The 18,799-nt window shown below is 38.6% G+C and overlaps 1 protein-coding gene across 1 annotated transcript in view; it reads right to left on the minus strand.

Annotated features, from left to right (window-relative positions):
• Positions 1-18,799, minus strand: part of DEUP1 (deuterosome assembly protein 1) — a 114,605-nt gene that overhangs the window by 84,359 nt on the left and 11,447 nt on the right. Inside the window, exon 3 of the mRNA XM_069079900.1 lies at positions 9,967-10,083. Coding sequence (XP_068936001.1) covers positions 9,967-10,083 — 117 coding nt within the window. The remainder of the gene's footprint in view (positions 1-9,966; positions 10,084-18,799) is intronic.

The following is an 18,799-nucleotide window of genomic DNA, read 5'->3' on the forward strand; positions in this document are numbered from 1 at the left end:
AAAGACTGAAAAAATAGAAGAAAATGTGAAATATCTCATTAGAAAAATAACTCACCAGGAAAACAGATGCAGGAAAGATAACTTAAGAATTATTGGGCTACCTGAAAGCCATGATGAAAAAAATAGCCTAGATATCATCTTTCAAGAAATTATCAAGGAAAAGTGCCCTGATATTCTAAAATCAGAGGGTAAAATAGAAATAGAAAGAATCTACCAGTCACTTCCTGAAAGAGACCCTGTGATTGTAATGGCAATTAAAGATTCCCCTGTATTGGCTTGGTTTTCAAATTGATTGTGTTAAAACCCAGAGCTTGTTAATCCCACCTGTGGGATGGACTTGTTGATGTGAAAAGAAAGTCCTGAACTGGGAGGAGCTGGTGACGTAGATTTAGAGAGACAAGAGAGAGGCAGAAGGACTTTTTGGAAGCAGCACCTCGTGGAGGCAGAGAGATACTGAGAAGGATTGCTGAGGGCCACTTTGAATTGCCCTGGACTTTTGAGACCTGCCCCCTGAGCTGCCAAGGACTGAGGAGACATGGCTGTTTTGCTGGTACTTTGTCTGTCTGTTTTGATGTTGTTTTGCCAGATTTGTCCACTGGTGAAAGACAGTCCTGTTGTTGAAGAAGTCCTGGAACCTGGCTTTTGGTTAAGAAGCCCTGAGACTGTCCTGCAGACAGAGAGTGAATACTGTCCACTGGTGAAGGACAGTGCTGTTGTTGCAGGGGTCTGGAGACTGTCCTGCAGACAGAATGAATACTGTCCACTGGTGAAGGACAGTGCTGTTGTTGCAGGGGTCTGGGAACCTTTCTGTTGGTTCAGAAACCCTGAAGAAGGATTTTCTTGTTGTATGTTTACAGAAATCCTGGGAGAGGGTTTTGCTAACGTTTTCAGGGGTTCTAGGACTGTTCTACAGACAGAGGATGAATTAATGAAGGGACTGGCAATTTATCTTGTGGCCTTGCTAAGCCTTGTCTCCCCAGGAACTAAGATTGCTGAGAACTTGCCTGTGTCAAGATGAAGAAAAGACCTCCATTTGGGTATTAAGTGCTGTGCTTGGACTTGATGTAACTCTGGGGTAGATTCAATTGTGATCCAGGGGTGGGGAACTTTTGACCTTTTTGTGCTCTGTGATTGACAAATGAAGGTACTTTACTTATGTTTGGAAACTAATCTCCGTTTGAGAAGAGGGGCTTTGTGGTGGACTAAATGAAGGTATAGCCTAGGGGTGGAGAAGTATTTAGACCAGGGACTTTGTAATTGATTGAATGATTGGAAGGTCCTGGGGTGGGGTAGTCCTTGGAGATTATTTAATCACACTTAGTAAATGCTGTATTTGGAATGATGTCATGTTTTGATCTTCTCTGTTCTTGGTTGGTCACTGAATAAAATGGAGAGCACCTATGCTGGTATTCTGAACCTTGGGAAGTTGCCTTTCTTTTGGCATTACAGTACAGACCCCAAAATGAAAAGTCCCAGGAATACTGTAACCAAATTTCAGAGCTCCCACGTTAAGGAGAAAGTAATGAAAATAGCCCCCCCCCCAAAACAATTAAAAGTAAGGGGGAGTTGGGGTGTTAGGGGGGACATAAGAGAGGGAAGGTTGGGGGAAGGGGAAGCATATTCAGTATGCTTGAAATCTTGGGGTGGGGGGTAGGAGAGAGATGGGAAGAAAATCTGTAACTCAAAATCTTTGAGAAATGAATGTTGAAAACTTAAAAAAGAGAAACAATACAAATATTGTGGAACCATAGTGAGGTGAACACAAGATTTAGCAGTTTCAACATTAAAGGATCAGAGAGCTTGGAATATGATATTCCAGAGGGCAAAAGAATCAGGATTGCAACCAAGAATCACCTACCCAGAAAAACTGAGTATAATCCTTCAGGAGAAAAAAAAAAACATGGAAATTGAACAAAATAGAGGACTTTCAAGCATTCCTGATAAAAAGCTGAATAGAAAATTTGACTTTCAAATACATGACTCAAGAGAAGCATGGAAAGGTAAACAAGAAAGAGCAATAATAAGGGATTCAATAAGGTTAAACTATTTATATTTCTACATGGGAAAATGATATTTATAACTTCTAAAACCTTTGTCTTCATTAGGATAGTTAGAAGGAATATACATAAGACAGAAGGCAGAGGTGTGACTTGAATACTATGGGATGATTATCTAATAAAATGAAGTGGTGAGAAAGGAATACACTGGGAGAAGAGGAAAAGGAGAGGCAGAATGGAGTAAATTATCTAATGCAAAAGAGCTTTTACAATGCAAGGAAACATAGTGGAGGTTGGGATGGAGGGAGTATATGAATCTTACTCTCATAGGAATCGGTTCAAAAGGATAACATACATACTCAATTGGGTACAGAAATCTATCTTATTGTACAGGAAAGTAGAAGGGGAAGGAGAAAAGAGAAGAAGCAGAATTAATAGAAAGGAGGGCGATTGGGGGAGGTAAAACTCAGAAGCAAAACATTTTTGAGAATGGAAAGAATGAAAGGAGAGAGAGAGAGAGACAGAGTAGGATAAATGGCAGGGAAAGAGGATAGAGGGAAATACATGGTTAGTAATCAGAAATGGGGAAAAATTTACAGAAAGTTTCTTTGATGAAGATCTAATTTCTCAAATATATAGAGAACTGAGTCAAATTCATAGAAACAACAGCCATTCCTCAATTGATAAATGGTCAAAGGATATGAACAAGTAGTTTTCAGATATAGTGAAAGCTATCTATAGGTATATGAAAACATGCTATAAATAACTACTGATTAGAGAAATGCAACTTAAAATGACCCCAAAATACCATAAAATTGGCTAATATGACAGAAAGAGAAAATTGCAAATGTTGGAAAGGATGTAGGAAAATTGAGACAGAAATGCACTATTGGGGGAGTTGCGAACTTATTCAACCATTCTGTAGAGGAATTTGGAACTATCCCCAAGGGCTATAAAACTATTCATACCCCTTGTCTAAGCAATACCATTATTAGATCTGTATCTCAAAGAGAGAAAAAACAAAAATATGTCCAGAAATTTTATAGCAGCTCTTTTAGTGGTGGCAAAGAATTGAAAATTGAAGGGATGTCCATCAATTGGGTGCTGGCTGAACAAGTCTTGTAAGTGACTGTGATGGAATATTATTGTGGTATAAGAAATGACAAGCAGGAAGCTCTCAGAAAAACCTGAAAAAACTTGCATTAACTGATGCAAAGTGAAATGAGCAGAACCAGGAGAACATCATGTATAGTAACACGAATATTATCTGATGATTAACTGTGAATGGCTTTGCAATGATGCAAGACAATTCTGAAGGATTTAGGATAAAAAATGCTATCGATTTCCAGAGAAAGAACTGATGGAGTCTGAATGGAGACTGAAGCATACTTTTCCCTTATTTTTTCTTGTGTTTTTTTTGTCTGTGTTTTCTTTCACAATGTAACTAACATGGAAATGTGGAAAAATGCATAGAAAAATGCATTGTTTTGCATGACTGCACATGTATAACCTATATAAAATTACTTGCCTTCTCAATGAGGGTGGGAAGAGAGGAAGAGAATCTGGAACTCAGAATTTTTAAGATATGAATGTTAAAATTGTTTTTACATGTAATTGGGGGGAAAAAAGTCACCAAAGAAGGGAAAGAGTCAGATGGGACAGTAACCATGTGAGATGGAAGAGCAAAGCACTTTTTCTAGAACTGAGATGCAATAAGCATACTCGTGATTTCAATCATTCAATCATACTATGATTTCAATCATTTGTAACCAAGTGTTATACAGAACATGAGCAGAACTTCCTTTTCTGCTCCCAGCAGGTCAGTGCTGAGTGCGTCTGGCACTTTTTTCAAACAATCCCTTCATCAGTCCCTGAACTGGAAGAGCCAATGACTCAGTGGATCTTTAAAAAAGGGGGTGACTCTGTCCATAATCCTCAATTCCTTCTACTTTCCAGGTGGTATTATGTACCTCTGGGATTTCCTGACACTCTGAGGTGTCAGGGAGAGGGGAAAGAAGTGCCAGCCACCATGTGATCACATAGTAGATAATGCCCATGGTCCTGCATAAGCAAGCCTGGTCCTAGGTTTAGCGTTGTGTTTTTTGTGTTTGCTCTTTCCTGATCTTAGGTGAACAAGTATTGATCCTGACATGGACGTGGCCAAACTTGGAAGCCACCCTGTGAGTCCAAGAAGTTTGACATCTTGGGTTATTTGGTCAAAGCTGTATAGACAACTATAACTAGTCTAGGGCTTCTTGTAGAAGATGACCATTGGCTAGAGAATGAACTTAATTCCTAGCATGGATGGACAGAAGACATGGACAGGGAGTTTTGGGGGCAGTGCAACACCAAGGTGAGATACAGCAATACTCACTCAATCTTCCCACAGACTGCTTTTCACTCTCATGTTTATGACTCAGCCTCTTGGCAGATTGTAAAATAGTTAAAAGTATAAGTTAGTGTTTGCTGAAGTCTTATCAGTGCTTGCTATATCTTGTATATTTCTTTTTTTGCATAGGAAATAAATACCTGTCTCATACCTGATTCATATTGTACATTAAGTATCTTTCTATTTGAGACACGAACCAAAACCTAAGCTTTAAGCAAATCATTCCAAGGCACCAAAATGAAGGCAAGCCAAAAGGTATAAGAAAAGGGGGTGGTCTTAATGCCTCTCATTAAAGGCCAGGCTAGGACTGAACCTAGTCCAGGCTACCTACATGAGTCCAGAACAAATGGGTCCTTCTTAATGGAGAAGGGTAAGGGACAAATACCCTGAGTCTCTTAGGCCAAGCAGTGGTTCCTTATTGTTAAATAATCAACAATCATTTAATAAGTGCTTACTATGTGCTAAATGCGGTTGATACAAATAAAAAGCAAAATATAGTCTCTTCTCTGAAAGATTTTACATTCTAATGGGGGAGCCAACATATCTATGAATTAGTACATGCAAAAATACATATAGAGGGGCGGCCAGGTAGCACAGCGAGTAAGAGCACCGGCTCCAGTGTTAAGACCTGGAGATCGAATCCCGGGCTCAGACACTTAGCAACCACCCAGAAACAACTGGCTGTGTAACCTTGAGTAAGTTACTTAACCCCGATTGCTTAGGGGTGGCCAAGTGGCTCAGCGAGTAAGAGCACCGGCTCCAGTGTCGGGATGACCTGGATCAAATCCGGGCTCAGATACTCAGCACCACACCCAGAAATAACTGGCCATGCAACCTTGAGCAAGTTACTTAACCCCTATTGCTTTAAAAAAAATACATATAGAGCAGGTAGAGGGTAACCTTTAGAAGAAGGTATTTGCAGCTGGCAGTTATGGAAAGGCCTCTTCTTTAAGAGGATAATACTTAATCTGGAACTTAAAGGAATTCATGGGTTCTAAGGAGTGAATGTTAGGAAGGATATGATGCATTTGAGACATGTATAAGACATCCATTTCTAAATGCCCAATAATCAGTTGGTGAGACACTAGGCCTAAGTATGCAGATCTAGGAGTCATTGGCATAGAGATGATAACTGAATCCTTGGGAGTTGATGAGATCGATTGAGACAGTTTGCAGAGAAAAATAAAGAGGGTCCAGGACAGAGCCTTGGGGGCCAACCACATACAAGGTGCAAACCATGGATTAAGATCCAGTAAAGGAGAGTAAAAAAAAAGCAGTAAAATATATAGGAGAACCAAGAGAGCTGTATCAGGAAAATCCTGAGTAAGGATACTTACTCAGGAAGAAAGTGATCAGTGGGTGAGGATTCAGAAAAAAGGTCTTAAGACCTGGCAATTAAGAGAAGAGACTCTTTGGAGAAAGACATTTCATTTGAATGATGAGATCAGAAGCTAAAGTAGAAAAAAGTTTAGAAGGGAATGAGAGAGGAAGAGGGGACACACCTAGTGTAGATATATGCCTTTTTCAAGCAGTTTAGCGGAGGGGAGTGTGGGGAGAGATATAGGACAGGAGGCAGAAGGGATTTTAGAATCTAGTGAAGATTTAAGAATGAGGAAGACATTGATATGTTTGTAGGGAGCAGAGAAGAAACCATTAAATAGGGAAAGAATGATTTACTAGCCAAGCAGTATTGTCTGCTCATGGAGCATAGTCCACATCTTGCAAAATTTAGAGGGAGCATTGGCTGGGTGCTCATAGACAAGTTTCACCTATTTTACAATTTTTTCTGGGATTGGCCCTAACAGCTTGTCTCCCTGAATCACCTATAAGCCACTCACAAACAAGGGCTGTGTTATCTTTCTTTATTTAAATTTTCTGTTGTGCTTATACTTGTGTTGGACAATTGAGTGCTTAATAGATGCTTGTGGGCTGAATGAATGAGTTGACATTTTATTTTCTGTTGTTTCCGCTTTCTAGAATTAAAACATCTTCTGTTAAAATTTTGAAATAAAACTATAGCAACGATATGGTAGAAATAAACTCCATAGTAACTGTGTCTGGTTATAGACTAAATTATACATAAAATGGCCAGTCTGCAGCTTGGCTGAGCTGATTAAATTGGTTATCTTAATAGGTGTAGTTTGCTGCACAGTCCATTTGGTCACAGTCATTGAGATTAATCATGAAGATGACTGAAATGATTGGACTGTCAGGGCTCCAGTTTTGTTCAGCTATAACATGTATTGGTGCCACTTTAATATGGTTGCAGAATCAATATACTGAGTTAGAAAATTAAAGCTATACCACATGTAGAAAAAGAACAAGGTTTTTCATGGTTTTCAGTGAATTCTTTTGGATAATGTTTGATAAAATTTGCTCAGTTTTTACCTCATAAATCCACAAGTTCCAACACAAGTCACTGCCATTATCAACCATTTTCAAATTGAACAGTACAGAGTTTCTTTGTCTCATTAAAATTTCAGTGCTTTTTTAGGAGGCAGCATGTTATGGTGGGAAAAGTGATAGATTTGAAGTCAAGAGACCTAGGTTTGAATCATTGATACTTACTAGTGTTAGCGAGGCTTAACAAGCAGAGAGGTTATCCCACGGAGCATGCACCCAGATCTCCCCTGGAAACTTCCTGGGCTTCAAGGACAAGATAGTTCATTGTTTGGGCCTTTGTGATAAAAGAAACTTCCTGGCTGCTTCTGGTCAAGGCCATGCTATGACCAGGAACAGATAGGAAATTCATCTTCCCCAAGGCCTCAAGCACTGAGTTATATTGACCTTGAAGCCTCCAGAAGTTTCCAGGGGAGCTCTGGGCACAAGCTCCCTGAGATGACCATTCAGCCTCATGACATTTGAACCCGGACATGAAAGATACTAACATAAGCTTTCTTATCTGTAAGTGAGAATAATATAACAACTTTAGCACTTCACAGGGGATCAAATGAGATAATGTATGTGAAGTGCTTTATAAACATTTAAGTGCATTATGAATATTAGTTATGATTACTATTAAATACATATATTATGACAAAAAAAGAAGAGCTGTGCTTTATCATTTTAAGCTGTTTAATATTAGGCAATATAACTAAGGCTTTCTGGGCTTGATTTATTAGATGAGAGGATGGAACTACAGGATCTCTAAGATGCTTTCCAATGCTAATATTGTGGCCTAACTTGCTGTTGTTTCCACTGCCCTCCTCTTCTTTTTCCCCCTTGACACCAATGTACAGATGAGGAAACCGAGACCCAGAGAGAGGAAGTGATTTCCCTAAAGTCATCCAGTTAGCTACAGGAGCTAATATTGGAAAATGAACTTCCTGATTCCCAATCTAATGCTCATTCCACGATACCTCCTTGTAGCTCTTACTGATGGGAAAATCCGCTAACTTGTAATGAATGTCTTCATTTGTACAAAGTGAAAGGTTCTACTTTAATAATTAGGTGATATTTCTACATTAACTATATCTAGACAAATATCTGTTTTATTCATAAGGTTCTATTTTAATAATTAGGCAATATTTCTACATGAATTATATCTAGACAAATATCATCTCTGTTTTATTCATAATTTTGAAAAGAATACTTAAGAGATACAAACTCAAATTCTGGCAGCACTAAAGCATTTCATATTTTTCAAGGCATACTAGTATTTATCACAATTCATTGAAGAAACCAAAATCATAATGAATGAAAAAAATTTATATTCCCTGGCACACTTTTGAATTACATAGAGCTAATTAACTTTGTGCTAAATCCATATCCTAAGCAATCATGATACAAGACTGTATAAGAGGATGAGATTATGAAAAAGAATAGAAATGCTCAGACGAGAGGACTTTTAGCCACCAGGCATTTTCTGGTCCTCTCAGTCTTCCAAACTCCATGGACTTTAGCCCAGTAGTTATATAATCCTGGGATCTGATCAACAGCTAAGAATTAATTTTGTTTTGTTTTGTTCTGGAGGGAGGGAATAAGGGAAACATTGAATTTTTGGTGTACATATCCCTATGTCCTATACCCCTACCTTGCCTCTCTCCCCCCTTTCCATATCTTCCCCTCACTGGATAAAAGATATCGAGAGTAAAATTTAAGCTCCTTGAAGACAGGAATTGTGCTCTTCATTTTTGTATTCTCAAATGGCTGACCTTTCAAATTGTGGTGCTTAATACATATTTGTTGAACTGAATTGGAACCAGAGGTCCAACCAAGGATCTGATTCCAGGAGAAGTGATCATGGATTCCATGTGTATGGGAATTTCATTATAGAAATTATTTACACCAATGTAATAAATCTCCTCCCACCCCCCCACTCCCAATGGTACAAATTGATATTTCCAAACAAAATGAATATTTAGGTTTATACTAAACACAGGGAAGCTCAGCTCTAAAAATTACTTTTGCAAGTAGTTATAAGCAAGTGTAAATACATAAAAAACTGTTTCTGTGATCAATTAATTTATGTGACTTTACATCTAGAAAAATGCTTGTAAGGTGAAAATTTTTTATTTAGCCACCTTTTGCCATTGATTTTGCTATGATTCCAGATTATGATCCTATGGGGAAGATATGACTTCTAGATGTAAAATAAAGTCAAATTTTAAAAAGCTTAAAAAAGTTAATTTTAAGATTTTGCTTCAGGTGATATATATTATGCTTATTTAATTCTTTCATGTAAGACTTATAAGACTATTTAGCCCAAATGACAATAATTGGCTTGGTCTTTATCCATCATATACCTTGCTTAACATGATTCACTGGCTTGGGAAAAAACATAATAAGCAAAACAATGTTATAGGTGTCCATAAGAACCTGTATAAACTCCATAGCTGCAATGTTCAAATAATGTACTAGCAGAGCACTGCAACTTTATAGAGTTTGATTATACCATTGTTGACAATATTTTTGAAAATCAGTATTGAAGGCTTCTCTTTGAAATTACATTACGTTCAGTTAAAGCACACAAATATTTGAATATATCATTTATCTAGAAGACTTTGACAATTCTATGAAACATGCATGTTTGAGAAGCCACATTACCCATGCCACTGCTCTGTGTATGGATTGGAACTGGTGAGACAGAAAAGGCCTATGCAGATTTTGAGGGGACAGAGTGCATCAATTCATGAATATCATGATATGCTCATTTATCAAGTGTCACTGTAAAGTGCTACTATCTTTCAAGAAAGTACAGCCCAAATTCTGTCCTAGAAAATGCTGCATACATCTTCATTCAAATTTCAGTACCCAATGATTGCACAGACATCAAGAGATTAATTAAATATTCATCCATGGGCTGTTTCTGAAGTATATTGCACATCTACAGAGTCCAAGAACTTTTGTTTTGGTTCTGAAAAATTGGCTTGATATATTCAAATGTGTGTATCAAATTACTGCTCTAATTCACCAAAGGGACAGACACTAAAAAGAACATACTCAGAGCAAGATTAATTGGGAATGGTGTTTGCTACCATCTATAAGCAAGCTATTCCATATATTACATTCAATATTAACAGCCAACCACAAAAATCAATCTTTAATACAAATGAAGATAGTCATGAACATATATCTTACCTCTAATTTTTGGTTTATGTTGCTCAATTCAAATGGAATTTCATCATTTTTAAGAGTCCCACATTGTTTCATTTGGTGCAAGCTCAGCTTTTCAAAGCTATTTGTCAGTTTAGAAAACTATCAACAAAAGGAAATATTGATGTTTAAAGTCTATTTGCTATTCCTACAAAAACTAGGCTTCATTACTCTTTTCAAATGCACTACCTTTAAAAAATTTGTTATAATTGGCAAATCCTGCAAAGCATAAGAATTTTCATGCATAACTGTGGAACTAGTTATTGAAATTAAGTTACTAAAGCTGAACATAATTGAGCTTTGATGTAAATCTGAAACTTCATTAATTTGTAACAATGATAACTCGAAAAATGTTCTTTCAAATTTCCCTTAACTATATTTTAGGAACCCCATAATATTTAACATAATAGTTTAAAAAATTTTTGTTTACTGCCATCTTGTGTTAACATTTTTTATTTCAATAACTAGATCTATGAAATAACCAGCTTATAATGTATTAAAAATAACTTTTAAGTTGTTCTGAAAAAATGGTTAAAATTTCTAGATCATTTTAGTTTCAATGATGTTGATGTATAAATGTGTACAATTATGTAAAAATAATAAGCAAAAGACTATTTCAACACTTTAGTTTCAATTCAACTAAATGAAACAGGGGAAGTAAGAATTATGCAATATTATTCCTGAGCAGGCCGTTAAAAAAATTCAATTCAGTATTGATGTTGAGTAAAAGCTGATTCTAGGTGTGGCCGTATGATATATGTATACATACTCAAAGATAGAAGAGTACAAAATAAAAACCTTAAACAGCAAGTAATTTGGTAATTCATACCTGGCTATCACAAGAGAGCATATGTATACAGGACAGCCATGGTACACTATGGACTTATATCAAGCTTGAGGTCTACTAAAATTTCTGTATCTTTTTGAGATCAACTGCTGTCTACTTTTGCCTTCCTTAATCTTGTATTTGGAAAGTTCATTTCTTGAACCCAAGTGTAAGATTCAAGAATTTTTCCAAGAATTGAAGTCAAGTTTATTGCCTCATAATTTATATGGTTCTGTCTCTGTCTCTTGCTTTCTCTTTCCCTCTCTGTTTTTCCCCCTACTTCCTTATCCCCTTTAAAAATGGGACATCAATTCCTTCTCTAGTGCTGTTAATATTTTTCTATTCTTCAAAATCTTTCCAATATCACTAACAGAACTTCAGCAATTACATCATTGAATCTTTTGGCACCTGAGGATAAGGATTATCTGGGCTGGTTACCTGAATTCATTAAGAGCTTTGGGGCTCTCGGTCCTCTAGGTCCCCTGTCTCCTAAGCAAAGATCATTGTATCACACAAAGAAAACACAAATAAAATAAAAATTGCACACCCCTGTTGGTTGGCATCATCCCATGCTCCTGAAGCAATGATTCCGTCTCTTCTTTGATCTCCTTGTCCCCTTGACCAGTTACAAACAAACCCTTGTTGTGAGGATCAACTGAGATTAAATTTGTAAAGTTCTTAGCACAGTGCTAATTTAGATTGCTTATTAGACACGTCTACCTTGTTATCTCACTGGAACCTCTAACTCAACGTATCCAAAGCTGAGCAGGGTAATATTGCATGTTAAGGAAGCATTCTCATATGTAGGTGCTAGCAGGTGCTCAATATAAATCTTGTTCCCTTCCTGTTTCCTCTATAGATGACTTCTGAACAGTTTCAGTCCATGGGATCCTAGCTATCCTTCCTTGGAACCCTTTGAAATCTGCTTTCTTCCAATCAAGAGTGCATGCCAAAAGATGTCTGGCCTTTCTTTGCTTGGTCACAAATTCTAAGGGTAAATGGTCACTTCTCCATAATGTTTCCATCATTTCTTTTCCAGAAATTTGTGCCCTGCTGGAGAGAATCAAATCCAGAAAGGCACCATTCTCCCAGTCATATTGTCTCATAAGCTCAATTTCGTCTTTGACTTTTTCATACTCACCTCGCATACACAATCAGTTGTTGAGATCTGTTGTTTCCACCTTCACGGCATCTCTCAGATCAGCCCCCTTCTCTCTTTTGGCACTTCTGATCCTGGTGCAGGACCTACCACTTCATGCCTAAAGTACTGCAATAGCCTTTGGTTGGTCTCCCTGCCTGAAATCACTCCTCCTCTAATCCATCCTCCACTCAGCTATCCAAGTAGTTTTTGTAAAGTGCAAGTCTAACCATGTTACTTCCCTGATCAATGACTTCCAGAGTGGCTTCCCATTACCTGCAGGATCAAATATAAAGCCCTTTCCTTGGCATTTAAAGCCCTTTGTTATTTGGCTACTTCCTGCTTTTCCAGTCTTCTTACATGTATACACACTCTACAATCCAGCGACACTAGCCTTCTTGCTGTTTTGGGATCATGATACTCCGTCTCCCAACTCTGTGGCTTTTCATGTTCTATTCTTCCTGCCTGGAAGGTGGCTCTGCCTCTCTCAGCTCTGACTCCCAGCTTCCCTCAGCACTCAGCTCAGATCCTACCTTCTGTAGGAGACCTTGTCCAGTCTCCTTGGCCTTTTCCAACCTCTCACCACCCATGCCCCACTGATGGTATCTCCCTTTTGAGATTATGTTCGATTAATACTGCATGTATCTTATATGTTCTTTTTTTAAACATAATATGGTAGTCTCCTCCATTAGAATATTAGTTTCCTAATGGCAGGGAATGTGTTATTACCTCTATTTTATCCCTAGTGTTTTACTTAGCATATTATTTGGCACATAGTAAGTATTCAGTAAGTTATTAAAGGTTTATTAAATGCATTCTAAGTGCCAGGCACTGTGCTAAGCACTAAGTATATAAAAAAGAGCAGAAGAGAGCTTCTGCCATAAAGGAGCTCATAATCTAAGGGGGGGGGAGGGAGAAGGATAAACAAACAAATACATACAAACTAACTATATACAGCATGAATAGGAAATAATTAAAAAGGGAAGGCACTAGGATCAAGAGGGGTTGGAAAAGGCTCCTAGAAGATGGGACTTTAGTTGGAACTGAAAGGAAGCTGGGGAGGCCAGTAGGTAGAGATGAAGAAGGAGAATATTCTAGGCACAGAGAACAGCCAGAGAAAATGCCTAGAACCCAGAGATGGAGTGTCTTATTTGTGGAACAATCAGTATCACTGGATTGAAAAAATACATGTAGAGGATAAGGTAGGATAATATTGTAAAGGTAGGAGGGGGTTAGGTTAAGAAGGGCTTTGAGTAACAGAAAGATGACTTTGTATTTTATCTCGGAGATGATAGGGAGCCACAGAGAGTTTATTACGTAGGAGGGTGACATGGTGGCTGAACAAAGAATGAAATGGAGTGGGGAAAAACTTGATGTAGGCAGACACACTAGCAGGCTATTGCAGTAGCCCAGCCATGAGATGACGAGGGCCTGCATCAGAGTGGTAACAAGGTCAGAGGAGAGAAAGGGGATGCATATTTGAAAGATGTTGCAAAGGTGAATTTGACAGGCCTTGACAATAGATTGGCTATGGGAGGGGGGTAAGAAATACTGAGAAGCTGAGGAAGACACCTAAATTTCTAGGCTGAGGTACTGAGAGGATGGTATTACCCTCTATAGGGTGAGTAGAAAGCGGGGGAGGTTTAAAGGGAAAGGTAATAATCAGTTTTAGACATGTTGAGTTTAAGATGTCTACTGAACATCCAGTTTGAGATGTCTGAAAGGCAGTGGGAGGTGTGTGATTGAAGGTCAGCAGAGAGGTGGAGGCAGGATAGGTAGATATGAGAATCATCAGCACAAAGAAGGTAACTACATAGGAAATGATGAGATTACCAAGTGAAATCGTATGGAGGGAGAAGAGAAGAAGGCTCAGGACAGAACACTGTGAGATACTGATTACCTCCGTTGATCTTCACCCAGGTGCTCACCAGCGTTTCCCCAATTCTGATTCCTGGATTTCTTCTACATATGAGAATGCTTCCTTAACATGCAATGTTACCCTGCTCAGCTTTGGATACGTTGAGTTAGAGGTTCCAGTGAGATAACAACGTAGACGTGTCTAACAAGCAATCTAAATTATATATTGGAACTCAGGAAAGATGTGTGGGATGAAAATACAGATTTGGGAGCCACCCCTTCGCAATTGAGATTCCAAAAGAGAATGTATAGAGAAGGCTGAGGATAGAACTGTGGATAATGCTCATATTTAGAAGGTTAGAAGATGGAGAAGAAGCATTGAAAGTCACCAAGAAATAGTCATTGGAAAGGTAAGAGGAAAACTGTAAGAGAGTATTATCCAGGAATCCAAGGAAGGAGAAAATACTGAGAAGGAGAGAGTGATCAATAGTATCAAATGCTTTAGAAAAGTCAAACAGAACAAGGACTGAGAAGCAGCCATTGGATTTGGCAATTAGGAAATCGTTGGTGACCTTGGCTAAAGGAGTGAGTAGCTTCTGAGAATTTATCGATCAATACACATTTATTAAGTTTCTGTTATGTGCTGAGTATTAGGGATGCAAAACAAAAGAAAAAAGTTCCTGTTTTCAAAGACCACATGGGAGGAAAAAATGTGACACAATTTGGGGGTGCGTGTGTGTGTGTGTGTACACAAAATCAATATAAGATGATTTAGGGGGAGGCACTAGCAATTGCTCATCAGGAAAGGGTTCCCATAGAAGTCGGGGCTCAAAGTAAACCATGAATTCTATGAAGCAGAAGTGAAGAGAGAAACCTTTAGACATGGGAAACAGCTCACAAGAGAAAAGGAAGATGGAGAGCCATACAAGAGGAATACAAAGAAATCAGCATGGCTGGAACATACTATGTATAAAAAAATGTGCAAAAAGGCCAGAAAGACAACAACAACAACAACTAACACCTAACTAGCATTTTAAGGTTTGGAAAGCACTTTACAGATGCTCTCATTTTATCCTCACAACAACCCTTTGGGAAAGACGGGATGTAATGTAATACCAAGCAAAGGCAACTTCCCAGGTTCAAAATACCAGCATAGGTGCTCTCTATTTTATTCAGTAACAAACCCAGAACAGAGAAGATCAAAACATGACATCATTCAAAATACAGCATTTACTAAGTGTGATTAAATCATCTCCAAGGCCTACCCCACCCCAGGACTTTCCAATCATTCAATCAATTACAAAGTCTCTGTTCCAAATACTTCTCCACCCCTAGGCTATACCTTAATTAAGTCCACCACAAAGCCCCTCTTCTCAAATGGAGATTAGTTTCCAAACATAAGTAAAATACATTCATTTGCTCAACCATAGAACACAAAAAGGTCAAAAGTTCCCCACCCCTGGATCACAATTGAATCTACCCCAGAGTTACATCAAGTTTAAACACAGCACTTAATACCCAAATGGAGGTCTTTTCTTCATCTTGACACGAGGCAAGTTCTCAGCAATCTTAGTTCCTGGAGAGACAAGGCTTAGCAAGGCCATAAGATACATTGCCAGTCCCTTCATGAATTTATCCTCTGTCTGTAGAACAGCCCTAGAACCCCTGAACACATTAGCAAAGCCCTCTCCCAGGATTTCTGTAAACATACAACAAGAAAATCCTTCTTCAGGGCTTCTGAACCAACAGAAAGGCTCCCAGACCCCTGCAACAACAGCACTGTCCTTCACCAGTGGACAGTATTCATTCTGTCTGCCGGACAGTCTCCAGACCCCTGCAACAACAGTACTGTCCCTCACCAGTGGACAGTATTCACTCTCAGTACTGTCCCTCACCAGTGGACAGTATTCACTCTCTGTCTGCAGGACAGTCTCAGGCCTTCTTAACCAAATGCCAGGTTCCAGGACTTCTTCAGCAGGACAGTCTTTCACCAGTGGACAAATCTGGCAAAATAACATCAAAACAGACAGACAAAGTACCAGCAAAACAGCCATGTCTCCTCAGTCCTTGGCAGCTCAGGGGGCAGGTCTCAAAAGTCCAGGGCAATTCAAAGCGGCCACCAGCAATCTCTTAGTCTCTTCCTCTCCACGAGGTGCTGCTTCCAAAAAGAACTTCCGCCTCTCTCTTGTCTCTCCAAATCTATGTCACCAGCTCCTCCCACTTCAGGACTTTCTTTTCACATCATCAAGCCCATCCCACAGGTGGGATTAACAAACTCTGGGTTTTAATACAATCAATTTGAAAACCAAGCCAATACAGGGGAATCTTTAATTGCCATTACTATCACACGGGATTATTTCCTTATTTTGCAAATAGGAAACTGAGGCTGAAAAGGTTAAATTGCTTGCCCATGGTGACTTATTTAGTTAAGTATATGGGGCAGGACTCAAACTCAGGTCTTCCTGACTCCAAGTCCAGTGCTTCATCTGCTATCTCACTATCTAATATCTTGGAGCCAGCTTTTGAAGGGCTTTAAATGCCAAACAGAAGAGTTTATATTTGTTCCTATAGTCAATAGGGAATCATGGGAATTTATTAAGTATAGGATTGACATAGGGAGCCCTACACTTTAAGAAAATCACTCTGGCAGCTGTATTAGATAATGGATTGGAGTGAGAAGAGACTTAAGGTAGGCACACCAATTAAAAGGCTATAGTAATGATGAGGGCAAGAAGGGATGAGAGCCCAAACTAATTAAGGAAGTAGCTGTGTGTGTGGAGAATGGATATATGAGGAATGTTGTAGGGACAGAAACAAGATTTGGCAAGCATTTTGGATATATGGAGTGACTGAGAGTGAAGAAGGGAGGATAACATAGAGGTGGTGAATCTGGATGGCTTAGAAGGATGGTGGTAACTTCAACAGTAAAAAAGAATTTCAGAATAGGTATGAGTTTGTGGGGAAAGATAATCAATTTGGTTTGAAATATCTGAGAGGTAGTTGGTAATATGTTGGTAGTTGGCAAGTCTAGAGCTAGATACCACAGATCTGGGAATTATCAGGATAGAGATGACTATTAAACCTATGGGAACAGATGAAATCAGCAACTGAGATAGCAGAGAAAAAAAGTGGTCCAGGATAGAGGTACACTTGCAGTTAATGGACAGATCATAGATGAAGATATACCAAGGGAGACTAGACTAAGAAAGAGTGATCAGACAGGTAGAAGTAGAAGAGAGAGCGTGGTCACAAAAAATCCAAAGTAGTTGGAGCAGATTGCAAAGTGAGGGAAGTAGAGGTACAAAATACACACTATTCTTTCTGGAAGACTATGTCCTCTTTTACACTTAAAGAAGCCTTCATATATAACTGATCAAACTCAGTATGATTTATTGAGCTCTCTGGACAAAATTCAACCCCTTACACACACACACACACACACACACACACAATCCTACTCTGGTGCCTCTATGGTAAAGAGGTAATCCTGAGCTTACTCCAGCAAAGCACTGGTTCTGGAACTAGTTGAAGAAATGTTTCAAGTATGATACCAGCAGAATACTGTCTGCTGTTTAAGGAATATCATCTAAACAGAAAGAAGTTCAGTGCTAACATCAGGGTAACCATAAGGTGATGACTTTCCTAGCTATGATAAAAACCAATGAAACAAATAAAGAAAACTACAAAATGGCCCTCAGTCCTCTGGTGTCCCTTTCTACTTCTTCAACACAGTAGTGTCCAATGGATGGAAAAGGTGACAGAGTAAGATAAGAATTAGACAATCTTTAGATCTTCTCTAAAAATTAGCTGTTGGTATTCTAAGTCTGAAATTATTGTGCAATGACTAGTGAGCTGGCATACTACTGAGAGAAATGAACAACAGTATAGGTATTTTTACTAGAGAAAAAACCAGAAAACATGAAGAAATTGAAGCTAAATGGAAGGGCAACTTAGAGGTTCTCCTTTGAAAAGTAATTGGAAAAAAGAGTGCAGTTGGTTCTGTACCATATCTAAAGGCAACAGGAAACATCATCTCTTGGGATACTAGCCTTGTACTGGTCATAGTGAGCAAAACAAACACCATGAAGACCACTATATACCAATATCTATTGCAAAGCTGTCCTGGGTGGTCTTTTTTCAATACTTTATTTTAATATTGTGACCTCAAGGTTCAAGGTGCTTCTGATGTATGAATTTCTACCTAAAGAAGTGAGGCTAAGTGATGGTTCAGACCAACATTGTTATTGTCAGTATTATTTATCTCCTATTGGAACTGAAAGGGAAATGTCCATTTTTGAAGACTCCTTTTGTATTAAGTATGGTCTCTATCATAATTTTTTGCTTTCATGTTAACAATAGTTTTCTTTGAAGCACAGCTGACTATAGCCTCATAAATTTGCTCGTCAAATGTGCAACAGTTTTTTTTTTTTGTCTTTCTTCTAGTTTTGGTAACAGGCTTTGGTACCCTCTCTCCCTCCCTCACTCTAAGGTAACAGTGGCTTTTATCAAAGTCATTCTCAGAATACTTCTTAGTACCAAAGCTGAGCACACTCAACCCATGTTGAGATAACTATCACCTCCCATTGTCACTGACTATATATCATCCTTAGGTTAATTGCAGGAACTAGCCGTCCTAGGTTTTCCCTCATAACAGGTGTCTGCATCTGAGGCTGCTGAATTTATGTCAAGGCTGTTTTCTCAGAGATCAGTCAAGAATGTGAAAAAGACTGTCCCATGGAAGGCGCCCCCTGATCAATAAACACTCATAAATCTTCAAGAAAACTTGCAGATCAAAGGCCTTACTGATAAGGACTGACATCAGAAGTGGATTTTTTTCCTCTACATAATCAAGAGAAATCCAGCTTCAAATTACTTTGCTGCCAAAGAATTATCTTTCTATCCTCACATAGATACTGGTGCTTGTATTGGCAGAGGAACAGAAACTCTACAGGCCCAGAGGAATATACCCTGGAATTTGGAAGCACCTGCCAAAAAGA

The sequence above is a fragment of the Petaurus breviceps genome, unplaced genomic scaffold (genome assembly GCF_028583685.1).
Source record: "Petaurus breviceps papuanus isolate PSGF00001 unplaced genomic scaffold, PetGlider_PUasm1.0 91133, whole genome shotgun sequence".
Taxonomy (NCBI): Eukaryota; Metazoa; Chordata; class Mammalia; order Diprotodontia; family Petauridae; genus Petaurus; species Petaurus breviceps.